Here is an 18,370-nt window from a genome sequence, read left to right on the forward strand (position 1 = left end):
ACTCAGCATCAAAAGGCAACTCATCCTTCTCCCATCTAATTCTCTAGTATTTCTATTCTTGGTTAAGATAGCACCACCTGAGTAGTAATACAGGATTTTTTATTTTTTTTGAGATAGAGTTTTGCTTGTGTCGCCCAGGCTGGGGTGCAATGGTGCAATCTTGGCTTACTGCAACCTCTGCCTCCCAGATACAAGTGATCCTCCTGCCTCAGCCTCCTAAGTAGCTGGCATTACAGGCGCACGTCACCATGTCTGGCTAATTTTTGTATTTTTAGTAGAGATGGCGTTTCGCCATGTCAGCCAGGCTCGTCTCGGACTCCTGACCTCAGGTGATCCACCTGCCTTGGCCTCCCAAAGTGCTGGGATTACAGGCATGAGCCACCGCGCCCAGCCATCAGAAAGGATTAAAATGTGGGTATTGTCCTCAACTCCTCTGGCTTTCTTACTTTAGATCAATCAAGCACTACCTCTTGCCAATATCACACTCTACATATTTATTGAATATGGCCCCTCTTCTCCATCCTCACTGCCTTAGTTCAAATTCTCATTATCTCACTTGTGTGACTGTAATGGCCTTCTAAGTGGCCTCCATCACTCTGGGTTCATGCCTTGCACCACTACCTCTGCCCTCAACCATATCTGTCCTCCACACAGTGACCAGAGAAACTATGCCTCCTTGATTAAATCCCTTCAGTGGCTTCTTGTAGACCAAAGAGCAAAACTCAACCTCCTTAGCTAGGCATGCAAGACCTTCACTTCCTGACCCCAGCCCTCTATTCTGTCACTTCTCCTGCCCTCTATTTGAAGTATCCTAAACATTTTGTGCTATTTCATGTCTCTCTGCTTCTACTCATATTTATTAGAAAATGTTAACCTTACTTTACCACATCCCACCCTCCCATTTTATTTTTTTGCCTCCAAGATTCAACTCAGTCATTGTATCTTCTAGGATGTGTTCATGACTCTTGGCTAAAATGCATTTTGTGACTACTTCATTATAAAATGGTATACTATAATACACACACACATTGCTTCTCTTACAAGTGTGAAACAACAAGAGGACTGATGACATAATAAGGATGAATAAATGATGGAGACAATGAAAGAGTGCAGGGGAAGAAAGGGAAGGGAGCAAGAAAGGAAAGAGGTGGACAGCAAATTGTGCACTGCCACCAAAGTCAAAGGAAGAGAACATTGCAAGAAAGAAAAAGTCACCAAAGATGTACAAATGACAAATAAGCATGAAATGATGTTCAACACTGTTAGTCATTAGCAAAATGCAAACTGAAACCCTATTGAGAAACTTCTACATGCCCTTTAGAATGGTTAAAATGTAAAAGACTGACCATCTGAGTATTGGCAAGGTTGTGGAGGACCTGGGCCTCTCACACACTGCTAACAGAAATGCAAAATAGTGCAACCACCTTGGAAAACAGTTTGGCAGCTTCTTAAAAAAATTGAACATATACTTACCATATGATCCAGCCATTCCTCTCCTAGGTATTTAACCAAGAGAAATGAAAGCACACGTTTATACAAACATTTTTACACAATATGTTTATAGCAGTTTTATTCATAATAGCCAAGAACTGGAAAGAATCCAAATGCCCATCAACAAGTGAATGGATAAACAAATTGTAGTACATCCATACGACAGAATAGTACTACTCAGCAATACAAACAAGTAAAATATTTATATCCACAATAATATGAAGACAAGGGCACATAATGCACGATTCCATGCATATTAAATTCTAGGAAATGCATTCTCATCTATAGTTGCAGAAAGCCAAGCAGTGATTGCTTAAGGAAGAGGTAAGGTGGGAAGGGTGGCTATGGTCATAATTTGATTGTGATGATGGTTACACAGTTGAGTACATACGCCAAAGCTAATCCAATTGAATGCTTTAAATATGTGTTGTTTATTGAATGTCAATTATGTATCAATAAAGCTATTATTTTTAGAAGAAGAAGAAGGAATCCAATAGATTTGAATGTAGAGTGAAAACTCGGAGGATAGGGATTAAAATGAGGCCACAAAAACTTCTTGCTGACTCTGAGAGCAGTTCTGCTAATGAAGTCAGAGTGAAAGCTAGAGTGCCAGAGTAAAGGAGCAAGAAGAGGCTGATAGGCGTGTAGAAGGAGTGTGTGTTTATTGCTCTTGTATTAGTTTGCTAAGGCTGCCATAACAAAATACCACGGACTAAGAGGTAGAAATTTATTTTCTCCCAGTTCTGGAGGCTGGAGGTCTGAGATCAGGGTGCCAGCATGGTTGTTTTCTGGTGAGGGCTCTCTTTCTGGCTTGTACATGGCTTCCTTACACTGTGTGCTCACACTAAAGGACGGATGGGTGGGAAACAAGTGAAGGAGAGCCCCAGTGTCTCTTCCTCTTTTATAAGCGCAGCGCCATGTCAGACTAAGGCCCAACCCTTATGACCTCATTTAAACTTTATTACTTCCCAAAGGCCCCATCTCCAAACACTATCACTTTGGGGTTAGAACTTCAACATATGAGTTTTGGAGGGACACAAATATTCAGGCCATAGTAGCTCCTTAAGAATTGAGGAAGAAACTTGAAAGGGTAGGAAGATTAAAGAATAAAAAAAATGTGAACACATTTGTAGGAAGAGACTTGGACAAGATGAAGCAACTGAGGATAGAGATGAGTATGAACACTGGGCATGGTTGGAATGGAGAGTCTAGGTGGGGGGTCAGGGAGTTAATGATTTAATTCAGCAGCTTCTGTGGTCCAGGCAGGCAGTAAGCTAGGTGATAGAAATAGGTGGACTCATGGAGTTCTCTCACTGCCCCATGCGATGGGGGGGCGTTATCTTCTTTTTCTGGGTGAGGAAACAAGTTCTGAGAGGTTAAGAAAAAGAGACAAGATGAGCAGCTCAGTGTCAGCACCAGGATCTCATTGCAGAGCGTGTGCTTTCTTCCCTCTGCCCTCACTCATGACCTTGTAAGACCTCCCCGGTCCCCTGAACTGGCAGATGCTCCTATTTCCAAGAGACTGGGATACCTCAAGGGTCTTCAGAAAAAAATCTGGTTAAAAACTTTAGATTTTTTTACCTAGGATCTTTTTTCTTTTTCTCCTTATGTCTCCTATGGTAACTCTGCTATGGGTAACTCCTTGTGTCTTTCACTGAAGAATGATCTTTCCTTCAAAGCTTTAACCTTTTTCTTTTAGTTAGTAGTTTAGAAAAATATAAATGAGTTCCATCCAACATGGCCTGCAGCTCCATAGCCAATGGAGCTGGAATATTGGAAGACATGAATTTCCCTTTTATTTCCCCATTCCTCATTCCCTTCTCCCTCCTTCTCCTCTTTTTCTCCCTCTCCCTTCTCCCTCCCTTCTTTGTCATTATGTTGTGCATGGTGGCATATAAAGCCCACTTCCATCTGCCTAGGTGCCCTGTGGGAACTTTTCAGATCTTCTAGCCATGAAAACTATTATTGGTATTCCTTGAAAGACTACTATATACAGAGCATACTATCTAGCCACTTCGTAGAATGGAGATTTTTTTCTCAGAGCACTTTAGACAACTGCACTCTCTTCTGAAAATAATCACACTTAGTGCCTCACCTCTTAATTGTGCAAAGTGATATCTCTCCTTCTCCACTCCACTCTTTTCCCTTTCCGTCTCCTCCCCTCCTCTTCTTTCTACTCCCCTGTCACATGTACCCAGGCCTTTACATGTGTTGGGGATCAGTTGTGGCTGTGAGATCATTTTACAGCAGTACTTCAGGACTTACATGCCCAAAAATTTAACTTACTTTGGTTTAAAATATTTTAGGAAATAAGTTCAGATCTGAGAAATCATGGTGGAATGGGCCCAACCAGAAGAAGACATTCCAGAATTGTGAACGGCATAGACAGCTCGCTGATAGCTCCAACTCCAAAAGTCCCAGATACCCTTACTCATTCTCCAGAAAGATTTCAGGCTACCAAAAGATACTGTACCTGGTGAGTTGGAAGGAGGGATACTGCTTAGAATAACAAAAGTGTCCTCTTTTAAGTCAATTAATAGTATTGGGGGGATTGAAGGAGTCTAAACCCTCAGAGTGACTAGCATCTTATATAAAGACCTTGTATGAATACTAAGAGGGCTCAGCTCCTTCCAATATACTCCAGTCAATAAAGGACAGTGAATAGTTCCTCATTTTAACCTCTTCTCTTTTTCCTCCCCTCTTCTCTTTTCTCTTTCACTTCCCTTCTTCTCTCTCTATATATTTTTCAGACTCCAAAGAGTGTATATCACAAGGAAGGCCTTTCCAAGTTCTCCAAATCTATTTAAATTGAGAAGAACAGAACTGTCCTTTTTTTTTAGATGGAGTCTCGCTCTGTCACCAGGCTGGAGGGCAGTGGCACGGTCTCGGCTCACTGCAACCTCCACCTCCTGGGTTCAAGTGATTCTCCTGCCTCAGCCTCCCTAGTAGCTGGGATAATACGCACGCGCCACCATGCTCAGCTAAATTTTTTGTATTTTTATTATAGATGGGGTTTCACCATGTTGGCCAGGATGGTCTTGATCTCCTGACCTCGTGATCTGCCAGCCTAGGTCTCCCAAAGTGCTGGGATTATAGGCGTGAGCCACCGCACCTGGCCTTTTTTTTTTTTTTTTTTATGATGGAGTCTTGCTCTGTCACCCAGGCTGGAAAGCTGGAGTGCAGTGGCCTGATCTTGGTGCACTGCATCCTCTACCTCCTGTGTTCAAATAATTCTCCTGCCTCAGCCTCCCGGGTAGCTGGGACTACAGGCATGCACCATCATACCTGGCTAATTTTTGTATTTTTAGTAGAGATGGGGTTTCACCATGTTGGCCAGGCTGGTCTTGAACTCCTGACCTCAAGTAATCTGCCTGCCTCAGCCTCCCAAAGGGCTGGGATTACAGGCATGAGCCACCATGCCCAGCCTGTCCTCACTGTTCTAACAAAGGTTTTAACATTGCTTAGAATAATAGGATGGTGAATTATTGTCAGAGAGGCACGACCTCTCCAGAGACATGTCTATAAATCAGAGATGCCCTGTTCTGTCTGGATCTCTTTTCACCATGACAGAGAAAGAGAGACGTTCATACTCTATAGTATGAATTACTTTGTAATACTCTGTATGATACTCTGTCTGAATACTCTGTAAATCATACTCTGTAGTATGATTAGTCAGAGTATTTTATCGAGGCCTACCAATGACACTGTAATTGAATTCTGGCAAATTTAGAATAAAAATTAATAACAGGCAAAGCAACTCTACTACTCAAGATGCTGTTAATCTGACACATGGCCAGAGTTCAAGTGAATTAAAGTCCACATTTCCAATGTGATGGAAGATTTAAGACCAATATGTCTAGTCAAGAGGATCCTTGGGAGGCCACTTCAATCTAAATATCCCTAGAGTCAAGGCTAGGAGAATGCAAAGGGAGATGGGTAGTACAAATACTGGGCTTAGGACTGAGAAAGGACTGCTGAAGCATGCTTCAGGCACAGAGGGTCCCCAAGCAGGATGGTGACACATCCGCATCCCTGGCGAATAATCAGAAATACCTGAAACAGGCAAGAACCATGGAGACATAGCCACCTGCCCTCCTGCTGCAATGCCCAATATACACATTGTCTTTCTGATCCATGTCCACATACCTCCTGCCTTGGGCTCCCATGTTTCTGTTCACTTGTCAGGGCTCCAGAGGCCTTTGTGTCTATTCAACTGGAAAAGGTGGGGCTGCGGGACATGCTGCTGAACACCTTCCTCCTGAGGAAACAAACTATGGCCGACAGAACGAAGAGCCCTGTGAGTGTGTAATGAGAAATGCTGCCTAAAGCTCTGGTCCTCTGTTGTATTTGAGCAAATGAAAATTCTTCACTTGGAATCTGTTGATCTGATGCTTTCATCCTATTTGGCTAGGACCATTGAAAATATATTGTAAAGAGGTGAAAAGGGAAGTTCAATAAGAAGTAGAAAGGAATCAGTTCAAGTGGTTTACAGTCATGCTTTAAAAATGTAGGCATTTTCCCAATGCCACATTTTGTTTTGTCACTTTCTAAATGAACTAGTTTCAGCACCTGCACTGGAACATTAGCCCACTCTTGAGTGACCCACAGGGGTTCGGGGATTAGACAAGGTAAACAATGGCTCTTACCCATCTGGTCACCTGATAACCATCTGGTTATCTTGGTTTTTCAGACACTACCACTATGTTTGTATTTAAAGTTTTTATATTAGCCTAATCTATTGAAAAATACTAAAACTCAAAACTTTAATCAGTAAAAATTATTCCTTAATTTTGTGAATATCATTTCATTATTAATTTTTTGATGAGAAAATCATTATGGTAATACATAGTTATTTAGGAGGAGAATGACAAGATTTATAATTCTAGGCTTTCTTCCCTACTTGTGACTTTAAAGGAAAGACTTAAATTTACTTAATTTAGTTCTACAGATGGGATATGACGAGGGCCAGCAATTACTGCTCAGCAATAATAGAAGCAAAGGGTCCCTTCTAATAAGCAATTCTCAAAAAATATTGACCAAGTGGAAAAAATATAATCATTCATGAACTGCCCTTCAGGATTATTCCACACCTATCAGATCAGAAAGAGCTCAGGCAATATAATTACCTGTATTAATTTGGTCAGGGTCTGGGGACTACTTACTGTCTAATAAGTTAACCTGTTACTGTTCCATGGATGCTGGCAGAAGGCACACAAGACTCTTTTGTCAGAGACAAAGAATTTTATTGTGCACAGCAGAGTAGGCAATGTGATCTTCATGTTCGTGCCAGTCCCATGGGGACAGTGTGGAGGAGCCCACATGCAGGTAGTGGCTTGTGTCACAAGTGAAAAGCACTGAGCTTGGGGAACCCACCTCTTTTATAATAAGCCTGCTCTTTTTCCTGGAGGGAGACATTACCTTATCACTCAAGATTGCTCTCTGCAAACACAACCCTGAGAAATGGTTGTGAGGTAAACTGTGGTCAGGGCCTTGCATCCTTGGCATAATCAGCAAGATGGGTAGGAGCGGGAGAGAGACACGGGAGTGCCTCCCAACAAGCTTAACCCAGAAAGAATGTCTCAGCTCTGTAGCCTTTTCCTGCTTGAAGTCTGCTTTAAGTTGTACACATGTACTAGGGTGGGGAGTTCTTATAGCCAATTGTCTACTAAAACTATCATTCTCCTTTATCACAGGATGAAATTGGAAAAGCCAAGAGAGATGTTATAGTTAAATATTGTCAGAAGTAAGTATAGTATATGTGAATAACACATGCTGATTTCTCTGACTCTAAATGTAATAACTAGCAGTTTTATTGGGTAAAACCAAGTTAAACTGTCCTTTGACATGCATAGAAGCATTGGAAGTGAAGGATAGGGGTCGTTATGAAGGGGTTCATGCCTCTGCCTTCAGGCAATAGCCACCTGACCCAAATGGAAATTCCTTCTTGATAGAAGTACTCTTTCTCTTTGAAAAGTCCTCCAGGGATGTAGATTCTGGAGCTTCTGTGAGAGGTGGAAGAATTTGGATTCTCCTTCTGGACATCCTCTCTTCTGACTTTCAGGTTTAACCACCGCATATCTCACTATGCTCTTCGGGGTCAGATCATGGCATACTGCAATAGCCTGAGAGATCTTCTGGAAGATTTTCCTACCATCAGGGACACCTTTTTCATGGTAGGGCAACCACAGTAGAAGAAGGGGTTGAGGGACTCCAAGGAGGGCCTCAAGACTGACCCCAGGTGCGTAATTTGCTTCAGTGTTTATTACTCTCCTTCCCTGGCCCTACTTCTCCCTGGGGAGAGGCATGTTAAGTTTAATATTAAATCTTTGCTCCCTTTACTGCACTTGACCTTAATATTCTTGTCCAAAAGGGCAAAAGGAAGAGTTAATACTCCAAGAATAAGAGTATCTTTGTATTTGAACCCAGAAGGGGTTCTTTGTTTATAGGCTGTTTGACTGCTTTTTCAATCTCTTCGTCTAATGACTGAGGAAATTGAAGAAGCAGCTCTCTGAAGTTGAACATGTTATGATTCTTGGTGCTAAGTTATCTAGAGCATGATTCCAAGGAATAGGACTGCTGAAGAAATACTTTATGGAAAGGGGCCATTTTTAAGACTGCTCAGGACATGGCAAATAGGAATCATCCCAAGCCAGAGTTAACTAAAGATGAAGGGACAGAGTTGAGGAGTGAGGGCCATAGAGGAAAGAGGTCCTCATCTCATTCATAAAATAAGGGGTTGAGTTAGAATGAAGATAAGAAATAAGGTTTATTCTAAATGTCAGTTCAAACAATGCATTAGTGGCCCTGCTGAGGATTCTGAGGCATCTCAAGTTTGTGAGAGTAATTGTAATTGACTGGCAATGTCTGCCATGCTCAAGGAAAGGCAGAAAGGTAATTTCCATGCTGTGGGTTTGCCATCCTTGACAGAAGAGCCTGTAAAATTCTATAATCCTACTTAATTCTGCAAAGGCTATAATGTACTGTGTTTGATTTAGCAAAGACACCCCTGCCCCGGTAGAGAAGGAGTCAAGGGGAGCCCTCTTCCTAAGCAGGAAGTCCCTTGAGGCTTCCATTCCCTTCATGGCCCAGAGAAGACTGCAGTCTGAGGCCTAGGATGACACTTCAATCCACTCCAGGAGAAGCTGCATTTGCTGATGAACAGAGAGAGGATGCTAACATTAATTGAGCCCTTACTTTGTGACAGGTAGAGCCACTGTCATCCCATACAGCTACTTTGTGCAAATTAGAAGGCAGCACCCCTTCCTCTGGGCAGGTGTGGGCTCATCCCAGGGAAAAGCCTCTAGCAAGTAAAGTACAGGTTGGATCTTGGCCATCGCTTGTTGCCTTAGGGTACAACCTGAACAACAGTATATAGCAGCCTTGGTATCAAGTGCTGGTCCTTCCCCAGCAACGGGAAATAGGTAATTACAATACACTGTGATAAAGAATAAAGTAAAATAAATGTTTAATGAAAGCACCCACCAAGAAACAGTATTATCTGAAGGATTGGGTTGATGGGGATGGGGAGCAAAAAAGGCTCCAGGGAAGAGGGGATGCTTAACTTGGGTCTTGAATGACAACTAGTGCTCCAGGGAGACAGGGAAAAGAAATTCAGCTTAAGCTGGGAGAATCACATGTGCAAAGGAACAGAGGTGTGAGACAGCATGTGGACTTGTGCAGTGCTCATATCCAGAGTATGTGAGGGCAGCAATGGGAAGCAGAATGTATCGAAGGGTGAGGAAAGAGCCAGAAGTCTGTGTTTGTCCTTCAGGTCATTGGGAGAAGTGGAGCAAGATGATTGTCAGTGACATTATGTAGGAAGCTACTAAAATTGTACAGACAAGAGATGTTTAGAAGGTGAAATCAGCTAGGCCAGATGGCGGATATAATAAGAAGCTGAGGGAGACGGAGGAATCTAGGATGTCACTCAGAATCTCTGGCTTGGGTGGATGAAAAGATAGCAGTGCCATTATTGTTTAATGGACACAAACTTTCAGTTTTGGAAGACGAAAAAAGTCCTGGAGATGGATGGTAGCGATAGTTGCACAACACTGTGAATGTACTCAGTTCCATGGAGCTATACACTTAAAAATGGCTAAAATGGCTGAGAGGTGGGCCCTGGGCGGATAGCTGGGCTCGGAGCCGAGCAGGGTCAGGATGGACGAGGATGTGCTGACCACCCTGAAGATCCTCATCATCGATGAGAGTGGGGTGGGCCAGTTCAGCCTCCTCTTGAGGCTCACAGATGATACTTTCAATCCAGAACTTGCAGCAACAATAATATGATTAGCAAACTGTATGATTAGAATGTGTGCCAGGTGAAACAAAGGGATCACTGTCATAGAAGTTGCCTCAAATTCCAGCTGTCTGGAAAGCAATGTAAAGTGGACCACCTGCCACAAAAAATATACTCAGTGAGCTCCAAGCAAGTTTTGGGGACTTCCCAAAACCAACAAAAACTTCAACTAAAAATAGAATTTCAAAGTACTGTAATTTAGTTAGAAACCAATCCCCTAAATCAAACATAAACATCAATGTCTGTACTAAACAGCCTCATGTGGTGGACACAAGATTTGTGTTATCGACCTGAATGTTACCAAGGATTCATGATTTCTGGCATCCATCAGTTTTATTTATTTATTTACTTATTTATTTATTTTGAGATGGAGTTTCGCTCTTGTTGCCCAAGCTGGAGTGCAATGGCGCGATCTTGGCTCACTGCAACCTCTACCTCCTGGGTTCAAGCAATTCTTCTGCCTCAGCCTCCGGAATAGCTGAGATTATAGGCATGAGCCACCATGCCTGGCTATTTTTTTTTTAAATTTTTAGTAGAAACGGGGTTTCACCATGTTAGCCAGGCTGGTCTCGAACTCCTGACCTCAGGTGATCCACCTGCCTTGGCCTCCCAAAGTGCTGGGACTACAGGTGTGAGCCACCATGCCTGGCCCCAACAGTGTTAATTTAAGAAAGTTGGATTGGCCAGGCATGGTGGCTCATGCCTGTAATCTCAACACGTTGGGAAGCCAAGGTGGGCGGATCACCTGAGGTCAGGAGTTCGAGACCAGCCTGCCCAACATGGTGAAACCCTGTATCTACTAAAAATGCAAAAATTAGCTGGGCATGGTTGCGGGCACCTGTAATCCCAGCTACTCGGGAGGCTGAGGCAGGAGAATCACTTGAACCTGGGAGGCAGAGTTTGCAGTGAGCCGAGATCGTGCCACTGCACTGCAGCCTGGTGACACAGCGAGATTCACCTTAAAAAAAAAAAAAGAAAGAAAGAAAGTCAGATTAAGTACCAAATACAGTAGAGCAAACCCAGCTGTGAGGCAAGGACCCCATCAAGTAGTCATGCAGTGCTTTTGTTAGGGTTCTCGGAGCAAGTCTTCCTCATCCCTCCCACATTCACCTGACCTCCCTGTAAACCTGAACTACCAGGTACCTCAATTTTCTTCAAGGCTAGACTGTTGTTAATGTTGCTAAATTGGTTGACGGAATGGGTGAGCCATCTCGCTCTGCACGTTGTCCTCAGGGTGCTCTTCAGGCAGTTCAGCAGCCACATGGCTTTGGCCTGCAGGAGGAACTGGCCCATTACCTATGCCAGTTACATCCCAAGATGTGTCCTCCAAAGAAGCCGATCAGACAGAGGGATGCTCACTGTGGTTGTAGCTCAGGTCGAACGTTTTGTCCACTTGCCAGACATCCAGGAACGGGTTGGGGGACACACAGAGCCTCTTGTACCTCACGCACACCTGCTCGTACTGGATCTGGCTTCCGTTTCCCTGTGCCACACGTAGATCCTGCACCGTGCTGTCCAATTTACTGACTTCGCAAAGATGTCCGGTTCCAGCAGTGGGTTGCTGTGGGAGCCCACCAGAATCCAGGTGAAATTGGCCTGAGTGCACCTCCTGGAGGTGGAGAGGCGGTAGGAATCGTTGGTGGTGAAACAGCCCTGCACAAAGCGTCTCTCCGCCTTGGCCGGGCTCTCCACCGGGGTGCACTGCTCCTCCAGATCTTCCTCTTCGTCCTTGGGCAGGTGAAGGAAGCTGGCGCCCAGTGCGGCCGTCAGCATCATGGGCGCCAGCAGGAAGATCCAGGGGTGCGCGTCCACCTGCCACCTCGGCCACCGGAAGAAGAGCGGCGCCTCCAGGCAGTCGGTGTGGCAGTGGCACCAGCAGACGGGGTCTCCAGGGTTTCCACCTCTGGCAGGGGTGCATTGTCCCCCTCCAACGCCGGGGATGGCTGTGGCCCCTGCCCCTGCCCCAGCGACGGTCGCCGCTCCGAGGGCTGCCATGAAGCCCCGCCCGGTAGCGATTCCGGTTCCTGATCCCACTCCGGGACCTCCCCGGCCCCGAACCTTGTGGCATCGAGCTACGCTCTGTCTGGGACCCCTGCGGCCTCTTGGAGCCTGGCCCCGGCCCTGGCTTCCCCTCTGACTCGGACTCCGGTTTTGGCTCTGACCCCGGCCAGACCCCGGCCCCGACCCCGGCCCCGACCCCGGCCAGACCCCGGCCCCGTTGCCCAGTCCCGCTTCCTGGGCGGCGACTCAGTCTTGGGGTCCAGCTGTGCCACGACCTTAGAGGAGCTGAAGCCCATTTCCAGGAAGCACAGTCAGCGTTCTCACTCGGCACTGCCGGTGAAGAAGCAGCTGCTGGCAGAGCTGCCACCTCTGCCCTATCCAACGGCTTCCTGGAGAAATTATAGGGGAGTCTGTGTGAGCGCGCCTGGAGCAGAGGCGGCGTGGAGAGCACGTGGTTGGCCCTGTCGCTCAACTAATCTGAGATGTGTTGGTGGCGTGCCTGGCCTCTCAGGGGGTTCAGCAAATACAACGAACACTTCTTCAAGGCCATCAGATGCATGCCTGTCCTACGGGACTTGCAATGTATTGGGAGAATTTGGGTGTTTCTCCCCACAACACATAAACGGCGCAGAAATTCCACGTGTCCTGAGTGACAGATTTTACCTTTCTTGCAGTTCACCCAGTAGCAGTTTGAGGTCAGATAGGTAATGTGACGACGTTGTAACAAGGTTCAAGAGTAGCATATCTCACACACGTGTGAACACCCAATCATCAGGCTCATGAACTACAAAAGAATCCTCAAGCCTTTTAAGTAAACTTCCACTCCTGCTCTGAAAAAAACAAAAATAAAAAAAGGCTAAAATGGTAAATTTTGTGTTATGCATATTTTACCACAATTTTTTAATGGAGGGGAAAAGATGGCAATGTCATTGGGACAAAGGGATATGGAGGGAGATGAGAAATCACAGCTCAGAAGCCTCAGCTGTGAATTTCTTCCACCAGCCTCCCAATAAGGCTCAGGTGCTTCTTATTGGGCATCCTCTGCACTGCCATACGCTTCCATTAGCCATGCTGCTACCACAGTGTCATGGTTCCCAGCTGCTTCTGGAAGGTAGGAGCATGGAGGGCAAATGCTGTCTTCATTTTATATCCAAGGTGTGCACCTCTGACTTTGACCCTGGTTGAAAGGGAGGGTGTGTGTGTATTAGGGGTGGGGGTTGGGGAAATAGGCCATCAGGAAGGGGAGGGAGTTCCAGCAGTGGCCTTTAATTTGATCATGAAATAGCAGACCATGTCATGATCTGCTGGCAGGAATTTGGTATGGGGGCCTTAAAGAAGGCTTGGAATTATGAAACAAGAAGAGCTGATCACAGGAAAGGAAAAGGATTGTTCTGGGGTGACATACCTCAGGCTGGAAACCATTTCCATCAGTATAATTAGCAGTGTGATTTCCTCCAGCTGTGCTTAGCAGCATGCCATCAGAAACAGCAAGCTGAGTATTTGCAGGGACCCAGAACTGGGGCTTTGATAGGTAGGTGGGTTGTGAGTACAAAGCAGCAGAGAATTGAAGGTGCTGGGGAGAGAGTGGTTCGTATGCTTGACTGTGAGATCCAGTCTGGGTAGGGAAGGGAGGGAGGTCAGAAAGGAGCTGACAGATGGAAGGGGAGACCAGAGGACTGGATGATGTCAAGGAACCTATTTTGGGGGAATAAAGGAAGGGAAGTTTAGTGAGAGTGGATGACTCAGAAAACTGGAGGAATAAAATATGGAGCTGGGAAAGTTAAGACTTTGGAGGTGATATGGTTTCAGAGGATAATAAAGTCTTGGGTGTGGCCCAGAAGTGGTCAGCTGAAGGAGAATGAAAGGGGACAGTGTTGAGCAGGTTGGGGAACTGCCAGGCCAGATAATTGGCAGGCCATCCACAAGGGGCAGGGGCAAGTCTCCTTGTGGGGCTGAGAACCAGGCTATGCTTCATGTACTGAGCACCTAAAGCTTTCTGCAGTCATCTCTGCTCTTCTCAGCCGATGGCTGCTCACTGCAGGCAGGACTGGAAATGGCAGGAAATAACAGATAAGAAGTAAAGGATAGCACTTGGTAGAGAGCCCAGTGGCTCCAGGGACACATGTGCTTCTCAGAGGCCAAGGAAGGACTGGTTCAGTCCTTGCTGCTAGCAGCACCTGCCAGCATGTGGCTTGCAGGCCCATGTGCCCAGATGCAGACCCTGCAACTTTTTAGTTTTGATATTCATTGTTACCTCTGGGCAGGAATGAGCACAGTGAGCTGAATAATAGAGATGAGACTGGATTATGCTGGTTTTGATCTGTTTCAGGACAGGAATTGTTTGACTTTGTGGTTGCTAAAAGAAAGGCAATTCTCCAAACTAAGACCATACTTTATTCCTGAGCTGAGAATTAACTAATTAAAATCCTGAGACTTATGTTTATTGTAGCACTATTCACAACAACCAAGATATAGAATCAACCTAATAACCCACAAATCAGTCATTTGCAGTAGCACAGATGCACCAAGGATTTTCCACCAAAAAAAAAAAAAAGAAGGCATTGATTAATGTAAAATTCAGGATGGTGGTTTGTCTGGGGGCCACCAGGGAGGTGCACATCAGGCTTCAAGGGTGCTGGCAACATTCCTTTTCTCAGGCCAGGTGGTGAGTACCTGGGCTTGTGTGAATCCTTAAACCAGACATATATGGACAATATGTTTGTATATAAACCTGCAACAAAGAGATGACTAACCTTATTAAGAAATAATAAGGTATTTGGAGGAGGAGGAGAAAGAAGGAAAAGAAGACCAGAAGCTGGAGAACCTGGCAAGAAATGTGATGGCAAGGCAAGAGAAACAGAGCCTGGTTCTGGAGCCCAGATTCTACAGGTGGACAGATAGATGTGCATTTGAATTCTCTTTTTTGTTTGTTTGTTTTGATACAGAGTCTTGCTCTGTCGCCCAGGCTGGAGTGCAGTGGCGCGATCTCCGCTCACTGCAAGCTCTGCCTCCCAGGTTCATGCCATTCTCCTGCCTCAGCCTCCTGAGTCGCTGGGACTACAGGCGCCCGCCACCAAACTCGGTTAATTTTTTGTATTTTTAGTAGAGATGGGGTTTCACCGTGTTAGCTAGGATGGTCTTGATCTCCTAACCTTGTGATCCACCCACCTCGGCCTCCCAAAGAAATGTGCATTTGAATTCTAACTTTGTCTTTCAGGAGCTGGGTAGATTTCCATAACCTCTCAGGGCATCAATTTCCTCAGCTGTGAAAGAGGAACGAAAATAGATCCATCCTGAGGTTGCCAGATGAATTAAGTGACATAATATATGTACCACCTAGTGTGGTGCTGGCTATCTAATTCATGGCCTTTCTGTCCTTTCTTACCATGTCTTTCCCTCCCTCCATCCCCACTCCTTCCCCCACACAGCTCTGGCTAAAATCAGCCTAACTGCTCTTCTTCCTGTTGAGTTATTTATAAACTGGCCACCTGGGAGTGGCATGAAAAGGGCTGCTACCCTGGGGCGTGGATGCTGGGCCTATGGTGACAGGCCTGTGTGACGGAGGGCGGTGTGATTCAACAGGGTCATTCATGATGCCTCTTGTTTAGAGAGAAATGTGTGCTATGGGTCCTTTTTTCTAACACTTGCAGAAGATTTCAGCCCCGGCCACAGTGTTTGCTGTCAGCGGATGGAAAAGTCTTCCTCAATTTATGGTTCATACCCCATTCTTCTGAAGTGCTGGTTATGTTCAAAACTCTGCCAGAAAAGGTTTGTATTTTTTTGCATGTGTGCCAGAATGGAAACTGGCTGATTTTTGTCTCACAGTTAAACATATCAATTCCAGAGAACATCCCTTCTTTTATTCAGACATCTAACTACTGAAATCTTTTCACAGCAGCCTTTTCTGCTTTATTATAATTTGTCTTGGGTCTCACTATGCTTTGATTTCTCTTTCTCCCTAGTCACTAATGAACACTAGTTCAAGCCTCTGACATTTCTTATTAATCTTCAATTTCCTTCCAACCCTTCCAAAAAACCCCACTGATGCTCTGAAGCTAATGGGATGTTGAGATCACACTTGTAACTTAGGGTTACTGTTTTCTGAGGGGTGCTCTGTGTACCTCACTTATTGATCAAGGGCAATGTTGGTAACAATTTTTTAAAAAAAGAAAACACAGGAACACAAAAACATATGTATTTGCTAAAGAAATAAAATACAATGTTGAAAATGGCATTTGGGAATATTCTGATTTTTCTTTGTAAGTGAAATCTTATTTAGCAACCTTGGTTTCTTACCCCTACTTTCACTGAAGAAGTTTCAGATTTTTATTTTTAAAAATATGGAAATACTGCCTTCTGCAGTTAGATCATAATTTTTCACTTTTACTCCACTTGGACATTGATATATAAGATCCACGGTTTGATTTTCAGTCATGTGTTGGTTTAAACAATGTTGATAAATATCTATACCTTGCTTACAGGTATTCTCTCAAGATAATGTTGTCTGAATATGAGTTCCTTCTATGAATTGATTTGTGACCCTTGTAATTCATTGATGGCCATACAAACATTTTGATGTGTTCATGGCCTTCAGTGACTTTAAACAAAGAAACACATTGCTTTAACCCCCCACAGGAGTTCCCTTGTCCAAGGGCATGTAACCCTGGTTCATGAATAGGTTTATTGTTCTTTCTCTGATATTATCCTGTATATACTGTGACAATGTTTATTGAAATATTCTTGTTTAAAGATATCATCCCCATTGAGTGTTCATATATTTTTATATGCCTCTTAGAAACTTCCTAAAACGTATTTCCTTGTATTAATTTTATCCACAGGCAGCTTTTAAAGCCTTAAAGCAAACTCTACAGCTGATAGCTCCTCTGCATGATATCATGGCCTACCTTGTCAGTTTTGCTAAGTTTGGCAACTGTCCAGCATGTTTTGAATTTCCTCTAAGTCCCAACCCTTTGAGAGGTGACTAGGGAGGAACCGAGGGCATTGGTGAGTGATTAAAAGTGATTCAAATCACCTTCAATATTCACTGGAAGTTCTATAAAGCTCTTAATACTTGGAAAGGCAGAACTACAATATACTCTCATAAATGACAGCAATCAGAAGGGCAAAGGAAAAGTCCAAACTGTCTTATAGACTGTCTCCACACTGCACAGCTATCTGCTTGATTCTGCATTCATGGGCTATACCACAAAGTGCACCAAGTTGGGAGTTGGGAGGCCTGGTTCTTACTCTGCCTCTGCCACTTGGTTACTGAAAGCTGGGTACTTTACTCTCTGGGTCTCTCTTGTCCATCTATAAAATGGGGTGATAGTATCTGTCTCATAAAGATGTTCTGTGGATTGAAATTTATGTAAAAATTCTAGGATATATAAGCCCCCATTAAATATTAGTTTTGTTTCATTCCCGTTTCCTTCCTGGCCTTCATAAACTCACATGGCAAGGCCAGAGCCAATCACTGTCTATTAAGAAGCTTGTAAACAGCCCTTGGGTAGCTATCAATGACCTAAAAGTCTTTGTGGTAAGAATGATTGAGGCTTTAGTTTTATACGTCAAGCGCTCATCAGCACAGGTTATATTATAAGACAAACACATGAGGTGAATTAAAGACACTAAAATGTTTACTAAGCTACAATTATCAGAATCAGGGAAAGTAATCTTGCCTTAATAATGTGACTACCATCCAAATAATGTCACTGGTCATGTAAATATAAATTAATAGCAAAATACTGTAGTAGCCAGGGATTTTAAAGAACAGGAAGAGCCTAAGAAATGAGGCAGCATGCCTATTTAAACCTAATTGCTCTTAAAACAAATGTCAGAGAATCTGAGGATATTCCCCTGTGGCTGGTTGGTGCATAAAGGAAATACATTTGTGGGAGACCTTGGAGCTGGTGGCAGGTATATTTGCTTGTGCTAAGGAACACTGAAGGGCTCTGTAAACATTTAGATGTGGACATAGGGAAGGGCATGAATGCTGATCTGGGAGGAGGATAATGCCTGTGTCTAGGCGTGGCAGGATGAAGAGAAAGTGGTAGTGGTGCCGCCTCCGCAGAAGGCACAGAATTGTTGCAGACTAATGAGCTCTCAGAGTGACTCACAAGTCTTCAACATAAGCATCCGATTAGAGAAGCTCCAAAGCACTCTTAGGTCCTTTCCTTTTACTAGTTTGGGGACTGTTGTAAGTAGGGCTTACTCAGAAAATAAGCTAAGACACTCTTAGGGGAGCTATTGGATGTCAGGAGGGTGTGGGGGCTGAGCTTTAGCTAAGGCACAGGAAGAAGAAGTGTGGCCAAGAGAAATGTCCTGCCTGCCATTGAGATAGGGAGGCAGGTGTTACATGGAGATGAGATAAAAGCCGAGAGAGCCAGAGCCATGTTTCATGGTGAAGTCACTACTTAGGAAGTCCTATAGCAGCTGGGAGTAAAGGGTGCCCCCAGGCAAAACCTGCAGGGAGGTGATCTGGAGTGCTTTCCAGACTGGACAGGAGTGGACTTGGATCAATGTAGAAAATAGGAGGGACAGTTCTAGCAACATAAGAAAAGGACACTGGTGAAAGCAGCAGGC

General features: G+C 44.5%; 1 protein-coding gene, 1 non-coding gene and 1 pseudogene across 2 annotated transcripts in view; 1 reads left to right on the forward strand and 2 right to left on the reverse strand.

Annotated features, from left to right (window-relative positions):
• Window positions 1-9,554: 9,554 nt before the first annotated feature.
• Window positions 9,555-11,782, reverse strand: LOC116476828 (patched domain-containing protein 3-like; annotated as a pseudogene).
• A 700-nt stretch (window positions 11,783-12,482) lies between these two features.
• On the reverse strand, window positions 12,483-12,584 carry LOC116477775 (small nucleolar RNA U13). Its single transcript, XR_004250638.1, has one exon. It is a non-coding gene; the product is annotated as a small nucleolar RNA U13 (small nucleolar RNA).
• A 2,948-nt stretch (window positions 12,585-15,532) lies between these two features.
• LOC116476836 (coiled-coil domain-containing protein 162-like) overlaps window positions 15,533-18,370 on the forward strand; it is a 61,206-nt gene continuing 58,368 nt past the window's right edge. The window contains 2 exon segments of the mRNA XM_032167196.1: window positions 15,533-15,556; window positions 16,627-16,792. Of these exon segments, the coding sequence (XP_032023087.1) occupies window positions 15,533-15,556; window positions 16,627-16,792 (190 nt within the window).

This window comes from Hylobates moloch, unplaced genomic scaffold, assembly GCF_009828535.3.
Source record: "Hylobates moloch isolate HMO894 unplaced genomic scaffold, HMol_V3 SCAFFOLD_2, whole genome shotgun sequence".
Lineage (NCBI taxonomy): Eukaryota > Metazoa > Chordata > Mammalia > Primates > Hylobatidae > Hylobates > Hylobates moloch.